Source organism: Colletotrichum jinshuiense, chromosome 13 (assembly GCF_051148585.1).
Source record: "Colletotrichum jinshuiense chromosome 13, complete sequence".
In the NCBI taxonomy this organism is placed as follows: domain Eukaryota; kingdom Fungi; phylum Ascomycota; class Sordariomycetes; order Glomerellales; family Glomerellaceae; genus Colletotrichum; species Colletotrichum jinshuiense.
In genome coordinates, this window is record NC_139306.1 from 231,075 (window position 1) to 246,902 (window position 15,828).

Sequence of the window (15,828 nt, forward strand, 5' to 3'; positions counted from 1 at the left end):
GAAGTCTTGGATCTGGTGACACGTGTTAGCCACCCCTCGAACAATTGTCGGCGTTGTCATGCCAAGGAATTCTTACCAGGGCCTTATCAGTACTGGACGAGGGAGGCAGGTGTGGAGGCCAGTCTCGATGTTGGTACTGGGGTTGGATTTGAGAAGGAAGACGACCGCCCGTCTCTGATCGAGGTTGGACCGTCGGCTAGAGCAGCGCAGACTCGGGAACAGAAGAGCGTCGTGCAGGAGATTGGTGGGTATCGGACCGTTGCCAGTGAGGCGTATCTCTCGATTGCGATGGCGCAGCGGGTGGTGGGCACGGCGTCAATGGGTCGCGTCGCGGTGTAGTCATGGTCCGTTTAGATGTCGGGGTTTGCGGTCGAAGGAATATCTCTTGAAGGCCTGGCTATAGGAAGAGAAGAAAAGAACGAAAAGATGAGGGAGGGGAATAAAAAAATCAAGTCAAGTGTCGCTTAGAGGGAGGACGATTGTTTTGATTGCGTTGTGAAGCAGAATGGGTGAAAGAATGGCAGCGACTCTTCCGAACGTTGTGGTAGAATGACGTAGTGGGTTTGGCGAGAATTAATTTTGTTTGGGGAAGGAGAAGTGCAGTCAGTGTAAGTGCAGTCTCAGCGTCTCTGTCTGTACCTGAATTTCTTTTTGAATGCCTGAATGCCGATGTTTGGTCCTGAATGCCCTTCCTGAATGCTTCGAAAGCATTCAAGCAGCTAAAAGTGGGGTTGGGGTTGGGGTTGGTCGAACCCAACCCCATGCCCCACCTACTTCCCCACAGTGTCACCGCCCCACTACATCCGGCTGCCGGGGCTGTAGCGCGGCAAGGGGACCGCTGTCACCCCTCCTCACCATTTGGTTTCTGTTTCCCACCTCATAAGATGGACTCATGAGTCCTTATTCTTGGACAAGCTGCACGATCATTTTCGCTTTCGGTTACTGTGCGATGCGCAAACAGCGTTATTCTAACTCTTGTGGTTGAGTGGTGTGGTTGGCAGCAACTTGCTCATTGCCGCTAGCTTGATGTTTATTGTTGCTGTTTGCCCGTCAATTGAGTGAGCACCAACATCGACATCAAGGACAGAACCTGGCAGCTGCATGTCGAGTCGGAATAGTAACTTTAAAACTCACGCGTCAGTTCTACTAGGGTTTGTAAACGAGGTTCGGCTAGCCCATGCATGCCGTCCATCGCCCAAGCAGCGGAGTTGCTAGGCAATAAAATGCCAGCCACCTGGCGAGGAGGGCAAGTCACGAACAGGAGCGGATAAAGATGTCAAAGGGCCTAAGAAAGCATTAGGTGTTGTGGTCAGCTAACTGCATTGTTATCGAAACACTTGAGATCACTTTGAGATGGGATTTGAGACGATCGACGCACGCCCTAGTTCTCGCTTCCTCTCACTCTGGGCTTGATGGTTCTGAGAAGAGACGTCAACCAGTCACAGGCCCGTTGCGGACAGTGACATGCTGGAGAGCTGCTGGAAACACCATGCTTCTGTTGGATACCAGCCAGCCTAGTCTTATCTCTTGGGAATATTGATTAAAGCGCCTGAGACTGCTGTGGTGCCCGAGACCACAGTATGAAATCTCATTTTTCTCTGTTCTGGAGAAGTGCACAGACTGGGTTTGGATTTCTCAGTAGACAACAGACGCATTGAGCCATCAGTGGAAAAAAGGCGCAGTATAAACAGAGAGCTGGCAAAAGACAAGAACCAAGCTGGACATCTCTAAAAAGGCGACAGCGATAAATGCACCGCGCGTCAACCACACTTCCATGCCTTTAACCTAATAAACCAACTCTATTGTACATCTATAACAGGTGGAAACAACCGTACGGAAATACCGGCCAGGGAAAGCTTGAAGCAGGGGGCGACGAAGGTGCTCGGGTGCTCAGTAAGGAATAACTAGACGAAATGCAGGCGTAGGAGGCTTCATGCTAGAGCTGGAATATTGTTTTTAGTGATGGCGCAGACTCCAAGGGTGCACAGAGTGTTGTCAATAAAGACAGACTTGTTGTTTGTCACAAAAACGACGCCGTTTATTGCAGGCAGAAATTAACGCCTAATATCCCTCATGACGCACCCCCCAGATTCTTATTGCCCCTTAGAGCACATGCTGATCTGACATACTTGAAACAACCTTCTAAATGGGTACATATCGCCAAAGTCTAGGTGATACAGACCGCCTCATGCGGGGATCGAATGCTAGGCTCTGTCAATGTCTTAGACAAAGGGATAATGCTGCACTTAACCATTCTAGCACAGTAGCGGGCAAGCTGGGCTCATAAATGTGACGAGCCAGAGCGTAGGAACGAGCTTGGGAATAGTAAAAGTGATTGACTTCCTAAGCTATAGAATAGGGGAGCAGCGTAGTTTATGTAGGAGCAGCGAAACACGTGCGTGAGCACGGGGAGAGCTGATTCCCCGGCGCGCTTGGGCATTGCCAAGTCCCGGGCCTCCGTCTACTGCCGTCAGCTGCTCCGAAGAGCAGAGCTGCCCGGCTCTGCGCCACCCCGCGTCCCGCGATATTTTTGCAATAAACTACCGCGAGTGCGACAGATGTCTGTTTCGTGATGTAAGCGAATGCCCTGACCATGTTCGAATGCGGTGTTGAGTGTCTTCAGCACTGCACTGCAAATATAGAAGGGTAATTTTGTCTGGATAAAAAGAACCGAGGCAGGGGCTGTATCCTTGGTCACTTTTACAAAATTTGTCCTGAGTGGGAGTCTTGGTGTACCATAATACAGAACTGTGCCTGGTGATAAACGCCATGGGATTCAATGTCTTGTCTCAATCTCACAGCCCTTGGTGTCGTTGGTTCCCCAGAGGGATTCAGCGCTGGTAGCGTTGAAGCTGACGGATGGCATTGTTTCAAGGACCAAGAACGACACGGGGTTTAATATGGGGGCAGAGTTATTTCCTGGCGGACGGAGCAAGAAATCACAGAACACGAAAGAGGGGGCTGGGGCGGTGGAATGCACACTGGGCATGCATGCCGGTGTGAGCTTGCCAAGCTGGTAACATAAAGAGACCGGTCGAATTACCTGTGCAGCCTAGATATCTTGCCTGTTTGGAGTCCATAGCCCTATAACGGCATCCTATTAGCTGGATCTCATTCACGCCCACACCTAACGATAACCATTTCGCTTCTTGCTGTAGTATCCTAGTATTAACCCGATTGAGGAACCTCTACATTAATTGAACTGCTCTATTAAATCTTTGTTGCTGTTGTATTATCGTTTAGAGGAGTGAGTGGTGTGTGCGGAGCTGCTTTAGCTCCCGTCATGGCGGAACCAATGGGGGCGGAGATGTGGTGGAGCCGGACGCCCTTTCGACGCCAAAGCGCCCGATGCGAGCGGTGAAGCCGACCATCAAGATCCAGGACCCGGCAGGCCGGTTGAACGAAACGACGCGTGAACTGAAGCGGACCTGAAACACAATACAAGCGACATCATCTATTGAAGCTGCGGCGGGCCAGGCAAGCGGTTGCAGGCGAGCCGGTAGGGGCGCAAGCGGAAACGGAAGCCATGACAGCAGTGCAATGCTTCAGAAGGCGTTAGAGTTGCTGGACGAATCCCGGAAAGAGACACAATGGCTAAAGGAGGTGTTCAAGAGATAGGAAGAGACGATGCGCGACTTAAGCTTGAAGATAGACGACACTACAAAACAGATGAACGAAGAACCGAAGCAGTCCCGCAAAGAACTAAAGCAATCCCGCAAGGAACTAAAGCTGGTCTGCAAGCAACTTCAAACTGTCGCGACAAACGCTATGCACTCCCCGTTACTGCCGTACGCCTACATCGCGCGATCAGCCCCGCCTTCCCAATGACTAACCTTCAAATGCTTTCGTCATGCAACACGACGCCGTCCAACTTCTCCAACACGGTGTACTGCACAATTGATACATCCAATACTGGAAGCGAAGTTGTAGAGCAGACGTCGTTTGGCTCAATCCAAACGATGATCGAGAGCCAGATCCGTGTTGGAGAAGGTAACACAGCCTCATGCTCATGCTCATGCTCATGCTCATGCTCATGCTCATGCTTATGCTAACCCTAACCTTTTGTGCGACTCTTCGTCGTGCTGAGCAGTGAGAATCCTGAGAGTTGGTGAGTATGATGATGATGATGAGCTTTTGCTGCCGGCCTTCTAAGAGTAATTCGCCGTGGTATTTATTGGGGACCATGGATGCAAGACCGCAGAGGGCGACAAGCTGTTGAGGCGGTCGGGGGGAGACAGTACCCAAGGATTTCCTAAAGTCTTTGTGGGTTCGCTAGCAGGTCAAGTAAAACATTCATTTCACAAGAGCGCCCTTCAATTGCAGCTTTCTGCGTCAACTACTTCGCAGCGAGTTTCTCTTCGACGTGTTCGCTTTCGCGCGTGTCTGGTATCTCCTCGCAGCAGCCTTGTTTCTCTGGACAAGATCTCCCACCCCGCCGTCTTCAATTCGATGCAGCGAATGCCTCTTCCCCAACGTTACTTAGAGAGCCAGTTCCTTTAGACCGCAACCATCGTGCTGTTAAAGCGATGGCACATTCCTCCTCAGAAGCTCGTGAATAATGACGGCGACGGGACACATCGACCGGACCGTGTACACACTGGAAAGGGGATAATATTAGTGTGTGGCACCCGTATGCCTAAGGATGAGTTCCTGAAGGCGCGGTCTTGGTGGCTGGAGATAAAAATACCAATGATCTAGACGTGGAAGAGGGATTAAGTACAGACCAATCGCTACCCCCGCAAATACAGCGGCAGAGGTGCCTGAAATCGTTACATGACGGTTCTAGCGACAAGGTACCTCAACGCCGCAGACAAATTGCAGGTCAACAACCATTGTCAGAGCAATATATGGCGGACGTGCAGTGTAGCTGGAGATGATGGAAGGCAGCGAGTGTAGGTTCCTGGGTAGGATTGGCGAAGGTGGCACCGAGGTAAATATGACAATCGCGGTCTCGCATCGTTCCACTCGGTGTGTGTGGCAGTCCATCTGGCGTGCGTCGACTGGGGGGCTGTTCTCTTCCCTCAATCTAGCTTCTACCCGACTAGATTCCGTATGCCACAGTAGATCGACGAAGCTGTGTTGCCGTCGTTCCGGTCTGCCGGATGTCGTGTCGTGGCTTCAAGCCGAGGGGGCCCACCACCTCTGCAGCAGGCACTGGCATACATGGGCGGCGTGAGCCGCAAGATGACAACCGCGATGGCGGGCTTAATGCTCATCGTAACAGACACCAAGTCCCCATTCCTATATTCCAAACACCTTTCCCACCAAAACTCTACCACCCCGTAAACACCAGTCATTGCCAACGCAACCAAGGGCCTCGCACCAAGCATCAGCGTTTGCCTAGAGAACTTTCAGAGACGTTTGCTCCGAATTCTACTCCCGCGCTCAAACGCCTAGATCCTTCCTCTTATTCCGTCGTCGTGGGCGGAGGTTGTATTTGTTCACAGCACCTTTGTCCGAAACATGGTTGCCCGATTGCCCTCTTTTCTTTGCGACCCGACCGCGCTCTTTGCTTCTCTCGTATTTCCTTGTCGGTTGTAATTGTACCAGGCGACAAGCAGAAGACGTCATTGGGCCCTTAGACTCCAGGGTACACCTGGTGCCTAGACACATACCACTCGGACATCAGTGGAGGTCAAGGGCCTTGGTTAGAAGGAGCCTCTCTCTTCCTTCGCGTGCACACGTACTGAAGCCGGATGCATGTCTACACGGTCGGTCATCTCTATCGCGACGAGCAATCGCGAAGAGTACCAACTTACGTTTCGAGCGTTCCAGACACTCCGGGACTCCATGAGAAGGGGTGTGCCTGAAGGAGACCGCAGCTGGCATACGAGAGGATGGGCAAAATTGTGAGAGGCGGCTGGTCTTGAGGGTGTAAGGGGAGCTAGTATAGACCTGCGTGGCGATGAGGTGGAGCGTCTTTGATAACGGGCTTGGTAATATCGGCGAGCCTGATGGCACCAGTAGAGTGTTTTGGATGACGGGGATATCATGCGGACGAGGCCGTGGTCGCGAGTGAGTCGGTGGCCGCGATACGTATAGACGAGTGCACGTTAAGCGACGGGTCCCTGATTGGTCGGTCGGGGACCTCATGATTTGTGGGGGTGGGGGGAATCGTTACAGTAAGGTATGTTCTCCTCAGCACCCTATTTCGTCGCCTCGAATGTGGCTTTAACGTGGCGTTTGGTAAGGAACGCCACTTTCCAGGCTGTGTGGCCCTACATCGTGCTTTATCTCTGTGCCAAAGTCTTGACTTGGCAGACCAGCGAAACCCGATGCAAGCAGCAACAGGGGAACGAAATCCCGATGCAGGATGACGAGATAGCACTCTAGTGTCGGGTAGGTCGAAGTTCAGGCTACAAGTACCTGCATCTGATGGTGGCTTTGCCATGCGGAATGGCTCTAATCACCCGCATCCCAAACACATGCCCGGGTCCACTATGTCTCGGGCCGGAATCGGGCTTTCCAGACTCCGCTGCGGGCCCGGTTGATGAGCGAGTCGCTCGGCTCCAGCTCATCGTCTTCAACTTGTATACACTTCTTTAAATGTATCTATATAGCTGTATTTAGGAAGAAGCATAATGCAATAGAGGGGTACATTCATATAAATTGATTGCTAGAGATGTTTAGTATTAGACTTAACTACTTTCAACATAGGGAGCATAATGAAAAGGCGATAGCGTTGCTAGTTCCTTCCTTTAGTGAAGTGATGTCTGGTTTTAGCCCCTTAAGCATCTACTCCCTCTCACTCTCGTGGTTGCCCAACTCCAAGGTACCTAGGTATCTAGGCACTACATACAGAGGAGGCAGACAGGACCTCAGCACTGACGTCTCTATCTCTTGCTGTCCTAGAAGTAAGGTAGTAAAGCCACGCGTCCCACTTTTCCAGCAGCCGATTTTGCAGTAAGTCAACCGCCGCCAAAATAGAACTTTCCCTGCGCCAGCTCTCTTGTCCCATCTCAATCGATGGGCGACCTTGGAGACACGACGATGCAGGCCGCAAAAGAAGCAGCCAGGGCACCGTCGTTGGTGCGGGAGAACTTCACCTCACAAGATGCTTTCTTTGAACATGTACTTTAAACTGATGGGGCCGACGACCTGCAGGCTTGCTACCGACCAAACTTCTAGCTCTTCTGCGCCAAATACGCCCGCCAGAACCCCGATGTCTCCATCACCACCTCACCCTCCCCATCCTCTCCTATCGTTACGGCCTCTCGCCGCCACCAACAGTGCCACAGCATCCAGATCAGCAACCCGCGGCCGGGAAACCTCAGCGACATTTCGGTGCTGCCCACCCTTAAGAGGGATGTCGACGCACGGCTGCTGGATACCAAGGCATCGGAGCTGTGGCGGCCGTACTCTGAGTTCCTGTAGAAGGAGCGGCGGCGGCAGCCAGCCCCCAAGCCCCGGAGCCACCGCGATCGACGGTTCCTGGAGCCTTTCCATCTTCAGAACACGATGGCGAATATGAAGGATCATCCAAAAACCCGAGGAGCGGCGCCTTTGGCGACGACCTCGACGACCTCCCGTCGTCCCCGATGCCTCCTACACAGCAGCAGCCGCCGCCGCCGTTGCCCAGACAATTCTTCCAGCGAGACCACGATGAACACTCTCTGTGGCCTCCCTTCTCAAGCTCGACGCCCACTGCGGCAGCCGCATCTCCGCCCCGGTCTACGACTATCCCCACGACCATACAAGCCCCGGCGTCCGCAGCCAACAGACACCCGACAATGACAGACCGGAAGCTTGCCCTTCAGGGTTCCATCGCCGACCAATACGCCGAGCTCAACGGCATAGCCAAGGGGTTTTTTAAAGTTACAGCGGAGGACGAACGAGTGGGCCGAACAGTGTCAGGGAGTGTCGGGGAAGCTGCAGCTTGACATATTCGAGCTACATCAACTCAACTACGGCGGATTTGAGCGAGAGGCGGAGGCACAGGAAACGTAGCAGCAGGGTGATGACGAGTCGGCGCATCTTACTGAGGAACATCATCGCGGACGAGCAGACGGAGAGGTTTAGCTACAGCGCAATTCATCAGGTGGGCGAGAGTCGCAGCATGCTGCCGCAGCCCTGGCCTCGGCTTTACAGCAACAAAACGCAACAGAAGCATCACCCTCACGAGATAATCTGGGGTGGGAGCGGCTCGGCGGCGCCTTCGCCAAGATCTTCGGGACACAGGAGGCTCAGGCTTAGAGGCAAGGGTGGAGGGGGCAATCTTCAGTCAATATGGGAGGATAAGACCGCGAATCAGCTCAGCCTAGTTTGTTCTAATCCAATTCAACCAAGTTCATTCCAATCACTATTATAGTTCCGTTTGTATCTTCTTCGCCAGCTCGCTTGCTCAGGGGAAGACAAAGATGACAGTCCTAATTCGCAGCCTTGATTGGACTTGGACGTGTCTAAATCAATCGCTTGGACCACGCGGATCAAAACCTCTGCATCCAATACATGGCAGACAGACGCGTTCGCCGTGACGTGGCTCCTCTGTCGACTGATGGAGCAGGCGGAGAGTGGACGGTAGATTTATAGAGAAGACGGCCGTACATGCGAGTTGTTCAGGCCTATGACCAAGGCGCATAGGGTCCCAGTGGCCTATCGCTGGGTTGTAGACTTCTCAGGTCTCTATATATCATCAACACGGCTTGATGTTTTTGGTGGAGGGTGCTTGTTATTTCGTCTTTCCCGGTAAGGACATTCGAAGAAGACCTTGAGACGAGGGATCTAGCGAGTTGGCAGGTGTTGATCGAGAGTCTTCTAGGCCTTTGCCGACACACCTTGCGTTGATATTGGAGAGCGCCGAGGTGGTGGTTCGAGCTGTGGGACGACGGCTTTGGGGATTCTCAATGATTGATTGGCTGGAATTTGTGAACCGAGGCACACCCGCCGAAGCTAAACCGCCCATCACGATTGCCATGTACATACTTTTGCGGTGGCTCCAGTCGTTCGGCCCCTCCAACGCAAGTGAATGCAGTATTTCAGCACAAGTATAGCCTCCTCCAACACAAGTGTAACCTCCCCACACAAGTTTAGCAAGCTTCTCTAGTTCGGTCCAAGTCTGTTGCAGGAAGTACCCGCCTCAAGAGGAGCGCGACGGACATGATTCTGTAAAACTGCGGAATATTTCCAGCCGGAGGGAAGTATCAAAAGGGCAGGCGTCTTTCCAAATCCTTAGCATCTCCCAAGGCAACGAATAAGAAGAGAGAACAGGTCTAGGGAGTCCTAGAATTAGCGCTGGGCATCAACTCGATTTCCAGGCCGTAATGCCCAGAGTCCTTGTGCCAAAGCTGAAGCCGGCTTCTTGGACAGCGCCCCGAGCCGCATCTTGAGCAGGCGCTGCTGCAGCATGCAATCCTCAATTGGTGATGAGTTACAAGACTGTTAGCACCCACCCCAGCGAACAGAATTGTAGCCAAGATAAAGACAAAGCTCCAAGACTTAGATTTCAACACCGACACTGTAAACGGAGTCCCGTCCCCAAGAACAATGTGAAGTCTAGCCATGCAAGCCCTCCAAAAGCTAGCCGCCCCTGTGATGGCCATTGACACCACAGACAATACGCAGATGCATGACGTCCACCCTCAATCCGACAGCAGAGCTTTTCAGGCCGAGTCTTGTCGGTCGTCAGTCACATTCTTGTGTTACGCAAGAACCGGTGAAGCCTTTCTGTGTCAGCTCTCTCTCAATAAACCATTCAAAACGCTGCTCAGTAACTATAAGCTAGACTCGGCTCTCTCTAATGGCCGCTCGCCATCCATGCCGTCATTCTTGGCCTGCTGGTTGTCGTTATCTCTCCCCAACCCGGCGCGATCTTATCCTGTAATACTTCCAAGTGGGTCGATTATTCCGTTCCGGTCAGTTTCCTACGTAAAAAAAAAACTGGTCGGAAAAACCTAGCGCCAATCAGACTCATTGGCCATGTGGGGGCCGTATGTACCACTTGATCGACTAGAGCAACAACGACATTTAGTACCTAAGGAAGTTCAGACGAGGCCTTCGCAACCATGGCCCAGCAAATAATAGGATTGAGTTGGACGGGGCCAAACAACCGCGCCCAAAAGTGAAGTTCAATTGTGGTATGAATCCTGCAGAAGGGAAAAGCAGCGGCGGGTAGCCAGCCAAAAGTCGTGAACGGCAACTGTTCATGAGCTTTAGAAGACTTCAACTCGGTGCCCGGTTTGTGCGCTGGATCCATGAGCTCTGCCTCTCTCGTTCAACCCTGGTCGTTGGAAGTGCTAAAAACACAGACCGTATGAGGACGTCGCGATCGCGTTTCGCCCTTGCAAGCCAACGTCAGAAGGGGTCGAAATTCCGACCCTGAATGCGTTAGTAGTCGAGCGCTAATAGCTGTCTGCGAAAACAGGCTCAGGGGCCACACTTGTGTTGAAGTACTACACTTGTGTTGGAGGGGCTACAGTTGTATTAAAATATTGCACTTGTGTTAGAGGAGGCTACACTTGTGCTGAAGTATTGCACTTGTGTTGGAGGGGTTACACTTGTGTAGGATAGGAGATAGACTTCTAGCACAAGTGCAGCAAATCATGCGCCACCTCTGTAGTATATACTTGTTCCTAATATTCATTACATCAGTAGAACCTAGAGAATGCATTGACCTAGATGTTTGTTGTTTGCACCTGTCTGTATTGTATCCATCTAGACATTTAGGTCCCCACTAGGTGACGTAGGTTTAGTAGTTTACTCTAAACAGGAAGTCAGGCTGGGTTGCTCTAGTGTATGCTACAACCTACCTTAGGTAAGGTAAGGCACTTACTTACACATTAAGGTAGCGAAGCTGAATTAATTTCACGGTATAAATACTATGTTCCTATGTCTGTCTCAACGCCCCCTGCTGTTAATTAAAGTCTAGTGCCGTCTTCCAGCCTTAGATATTAGGTTCTCTTTCGCGACAAATCTACAGCTTAGGACTGCCGTCTACATCTTCAAATAGATTCAATCCCCTTATAGATGAGACTTAGAGGGAGGCCCTAAGCTTGTTCTGCAATAGAGCTGCATCTGCAATGTAGACTAAACATCAGCTTGCTGTCAAATATGTAGTATTTAAGAAACAAACATCTTGTCACTACAACTAACAACATTATACACCCTACAATCTACACTACTCTCATAAAAGATCTTGTTAGCACTATTTGTAATGGTACAGCCATACAATTGGCGTAAGTCGTAAGTCGCAGTCCTTGTGGTCCTTATTAAGCAGTGTTGACAGCAGCGCAAGCATGGTTGCTTGCACTGACGGATCTTTTGATCTATTGCTATAGTGGGTCACTGTCAGCCTACTATTACAATTGGGCTTTTATGCTAGCTGCATCTTAAGGGCTGCCTGCAGTGAGGCTGTTAACTACTGTTTCCCCTATAGTCTCTTAAATATAGTTAATTAACGTCTTCTACCACTAAAGTCAGCTGGGCTTATAACTGTTAACAACAGTAGGGTGGCAGCCAGCAGGGCGTACCACTATTAATAGAATTAAGTATATTTATACTACTGAGGAGGTAAAAGGAGCAATGCAGCCACTATCTCAGCCAGCTAAATATACATCTATCTAAGAGAGGTCACATCGACTTAATGCAAATAGGCAGGATATTAGGCCTACCCCTGCATGTGTCAAATAGTGTGCTGTTTACAACAATGTATGTGGATCTATCTCCGACATGTGTCATGCGCAAGCTTCTTTTTTATGAGGATACTCGTGTTGAATCGTGGAATTGCCTATAAGGCACTTCGTACGCATGGCACGCACTTCGGGCCCATGGTGCCCTCCTTACACCCTATTATTCAACATTAAAAGCGAATTACAACTACATCTACAGATGCTTAAACATTGCAGTACAGCCAAGGTACCACTGGCCGCTTTGAAACCAATACCATTTAAAATCAGATCGTTATTCAACAAGTTATTAGTGCAGTGGGTAAGAGATGAATAAATATATTGTGCAAGACCCAAGCTTAATAGCAGAGTTTCAGTCCGATAAGCAGATATGACAACAACAACAACAACAACAACGGCAGCTAATAAATAACAATCTAACAAGTAATTTAGCCTTTGAAGTACTAAAGCAAATCCATGTAAGCCAGAAACAACTAAGAAGAAAAAGGAAGTACAGCCTGGCGCGACTTGAAACATTCCAAACCAAGCCAATAACAGAAGGATACCCAATTGCTGATAACGGAATCATTAGCTGGGAGATCCGAGGGAGATGGAAAATTACTTGCCATTAGTTAAAAGCGAATTAGCACGTTATTTACAATCCATTACGTTGGGGCTATTCATAGTCCATCGGCGCGAAGGTGAGCAACAACCCAGAAGACCCAGAGCCCATGGGAAATAATATTTTTAATACTGCCCTTGAAGAACTTATCAAGACTTGTGAGAGGACTTGGGTGCATTCGCTCTACAAGCGAAAGTCTTGGGACTCGAACGATGTCGGTCTCTGCATGATCAGCTTGCGCACAGCGGTTTTGGCAATATCAATAACGGCCGGAGCAATCTTCTGGACTCCCGCCTCGATGACGTCAAAGAAGTTTTCCTCGCCAGCCTCAGAATCACTGATGCGGAGACGGGTCGAAACGGTCCTTTGGGAGTGCCATGTGAGTCTGCAAGGCAGCCTCGGCGGCTGCGGCGGCGCGATTGAAGGCGAGAAGAGTAGTATGTTCATGTGTATCAGTCCCAGAGGAGTTATCAAAAGAAATAACCTGCATCACCGCCAAGATTGCCGATGACGCCTTGAAGTGCTCCTTGCGCAGCACTTGCAATGAATGGCGTGGCGAAGCCGATTCCCTTGGAGAGAACCGATCCAAGGAAGTCGAAAAAACCCTCCTCGCCCGAGACCGGTCGAGTTGGCGCTAGAAGGCCCTAAAGAAAAGCTGTTTCTTGTTGATTCTGCTGCTAAGACCAGGTTGATTCCTTGACGCCCCGCAACTATTCGCGAGGGAGCTCGATTTCGGACTCCTGGACTCCTACCACTCGCTGCTCATAGCTTTTTGCCATTTGGCGATAAGCCAAGTGGAGTCTGGCCTCGGTGAGTTGAGGCTGGGCAACTTTAGCAATTGCATCTAGCTTGGGTTGGAATTCATTGTACTTGGGGTGGATGGTCTGAAGAAGTCTTTCCGTCACGGTGGATTTCTCTGGCTTGCAAAGAGCTTGAAGAGCTTGAAGAGAGGCCTCGGCAAGCACTGCTCTCTCGGTAGCACCTGATTCTATGGCCCTTTCGGCCCCTCCAATTGTCGAGAGGATGCTACCTGCAACGGCACCAACGGAACCGCCGATAGGCCCAAGGAAAGGAGTGACAATGGAGACAACAGGCCCTACGACTCTGTCGATTGAATTGAAGATATCGGCGTAGCCATTACGCACTTCATTACGAGTACGAGAGTTAGTAACGGCATTGAGAATCTTAATCCCGGTGGTGCGCAAGGCCCCCATGTCGCTGATCCAGCAGTACTCCTACACGCGGCAGGCCTCCCTCCCCGACGTTACAATCTCCCACAACACCATCGGAGTGATCATGGAAGGCAGTCTAAGCACCGAAAGGCTCGCACAGGCCGTTACAGCAGCCATCACACGCCACGAGACCTTCCGCACAGCCTTCCGGCCCTCGGAATCCTCCCCCACACCGCTCCTGCACGTCCTCTCCGCCCCAACCTGTGGCCTGCGCGCCGTCTCTGCCGCATCCCACGGCGAGGCAGAAGCCGAGCTAGCCAAGCTACAGAGGGAGCCTTATGATTTGGATGGAGGCGAAACCTTCAAAATCATCGTCCTCACCTGGTCGCCCACATCCCACCTCCTCGTACTCGCCTACCACCGCCTGGCCGGCGACGGCTCCACCACCGAGAATCTCGTCGCGGAGCTTTCCCAGCTCTACTCCGGCGCCGTCCTTCCCCCCGCACCGCAGTACACCGACTTCGCGGTTAAACAACGCACCCTCCTCTCCTCGGGGGGTATGGACACGTCCAGAGCGTACTGGACGGGTCTCTACACACCTCTCCCCGCACCGCTTCCCCTGCTTCCCCTCCCCGGCGCGAAGAGCGCCCACGGACCCGTGAGCTGGGACCAGTACACCGCCATGTCCCGCCTGTCTGCCGTGCTTGCGTTTAGGATCAAAGAGCGCACCAAGGAACTCCGCACGACGCCCATGACGTTCTATCTTGCCGCGTACGCCGCGCTACTTTCGGACCTTTCCAAGCAAGAGCGGGTGTCCATTGGTCTGGCAGACACGAACCGCTCGTCTGTGGCTGACCTGTCCACCATGGGCTACTTTGCAAACTTGCTGCCCTTGCACCTCACCTCCTCCGATGCCTTCACGGCCACCATCGAATCCGCCAAGGAGGCGGTGCGGCAGGCCATGTCGCACTCCGTCGTGCCGCACGACCTGATCTCTTCCCGTCTGGGACTTGATAAAGTCTCGCCGCAGGAGATGACGCACGCGCCGCTCTTCCAGGCTGTCTTCGATTACCGCCAAGGGGCTGCAGAGTCTGGCAGCATCGGGGGTGCGAGTATCGTCGAGGTGTTGGCGAGCCGGGAGCGCACGCCGTATGATGTCGTGTTGGAGATGAGTGATGATCCGACTAAGGATGCCCTTGTTACTGTCAAGTTGCAAAGCAGCAGATATGGGGTGGGTGATGCGGAAGTGTTGCTTGGGAGGTATGTTGAGTTGTTGGCGGGGTTGAGCAAGGGAGAGGCATTGTAAGATGTTTTTGACTGGCTAATGGTTTTATTGTGGTGAGTTCGAGCTTTGGTTGGAACGCTTTCTTTGTCTGGCTATTTGATTCTTGTCTTTTGTTAGTTTCGATCTTTAGTCGCTGCAGCATTGCTTTGAAGACGAATGCTGTGCCGAGTACAAGTTTGAATAACTGTTTGGGGTATATTATTGGATTGTATATACGTATTAAGGGTATGCAGACAAGCAATATAAGCTGAACAGACTGTATGATATGAACCATAGACAAAGAAAACTCCATCCTGGAGGAATCTTCTTTAGCAGCTTTATATGAAGGATGGAAAGTGAGAGAGATATATATAGGTACGTAAGATACCTGTGTATGCCTTAGATTTAGTTACAGGTGTATAGGGCCCTGATCTATAACTATATAGTGGCTGGAACGATCAATCTTAGCATCCGCAGTCTCCTCCATAAGTGAAGGCAGTTCTCGGCTTAGAGAAATTCATACATACCAAGGAGCTTAAGTCTCAGTGCTATGTACACCGTTCCAAGCAAGTTTGTCTTGGCCCTGTCTGGGGGTCACTATAGGCCACATCTACCAGCCATCTAACCGGATGTACCAGGGTCGCAGCTCCGTACTGTTAGGCTATGGATTACGGAGATCGGCCGAGGGTCTAGAATTCTCTTAATACAGAAGCGTTAAGTTATGCATCTTGAAGTAGCTTTTGCTTATCAAGCTAGCAGCGTATAGCGACACGTAAATGCAAACCATAGCTTCTAGGGTTAGCAAAGGACACAAGGACATGGCCAGCGACTCGCTTGGCAACGTTTGTCCGGGTGGCTACTTTAGTGACGGGGGCAGCTTGTCGTCTGCGACCCTTGAGGAAAAGATGCAACAAAGTATGATTGAGAACAATTCCGTCGTTGACGAATCACGCCTAATCCAAGTTACCGTACGACGTGTCTACGGGACAGGTGTCCCAATTGGTTTCCAGTCAGCTCTGGGGGCCCAAGGGAACATCATCAACCACGCCAACCGCGTCGAGACGTGCCGAAACGAGGATTCAACCCCGATCATACCCCCAACGGGTGATCATTCGACTGGCGATTATTAGACTTTTAGGTCCCTACTGAATATGTAGTCAGCTTTAGTAG

General features: G+C 51.3%; 1 protein-coding gene across 1 annotated transcript; it reads left to right on the forward strand.

Moving 5' to 3' along the window:
• Positions 1-12,562: 12,562 nt before the first annotated feature.
• EsH8_XIII_000043 (uncharacterized protein) lies at positions 12,563-14,700 on the forward strand (the record flags this gene model as incomplete). Its single annotated transcript, XM_083273754.1, has 2 exons — positions 12,563-12,659; positions 13,391-14,700. The coding sequence occupies 2 exons, from the start codon at positions 12,563-12,565 to the stop codon at positions 14,698-14,700; spliced, it is 1,407 nt and encodes a 468-aa protein (XP_083120517.1).
• Between the last annotated feature and the right edge of the window lie 1,128 nt (positions 14,701-15,828).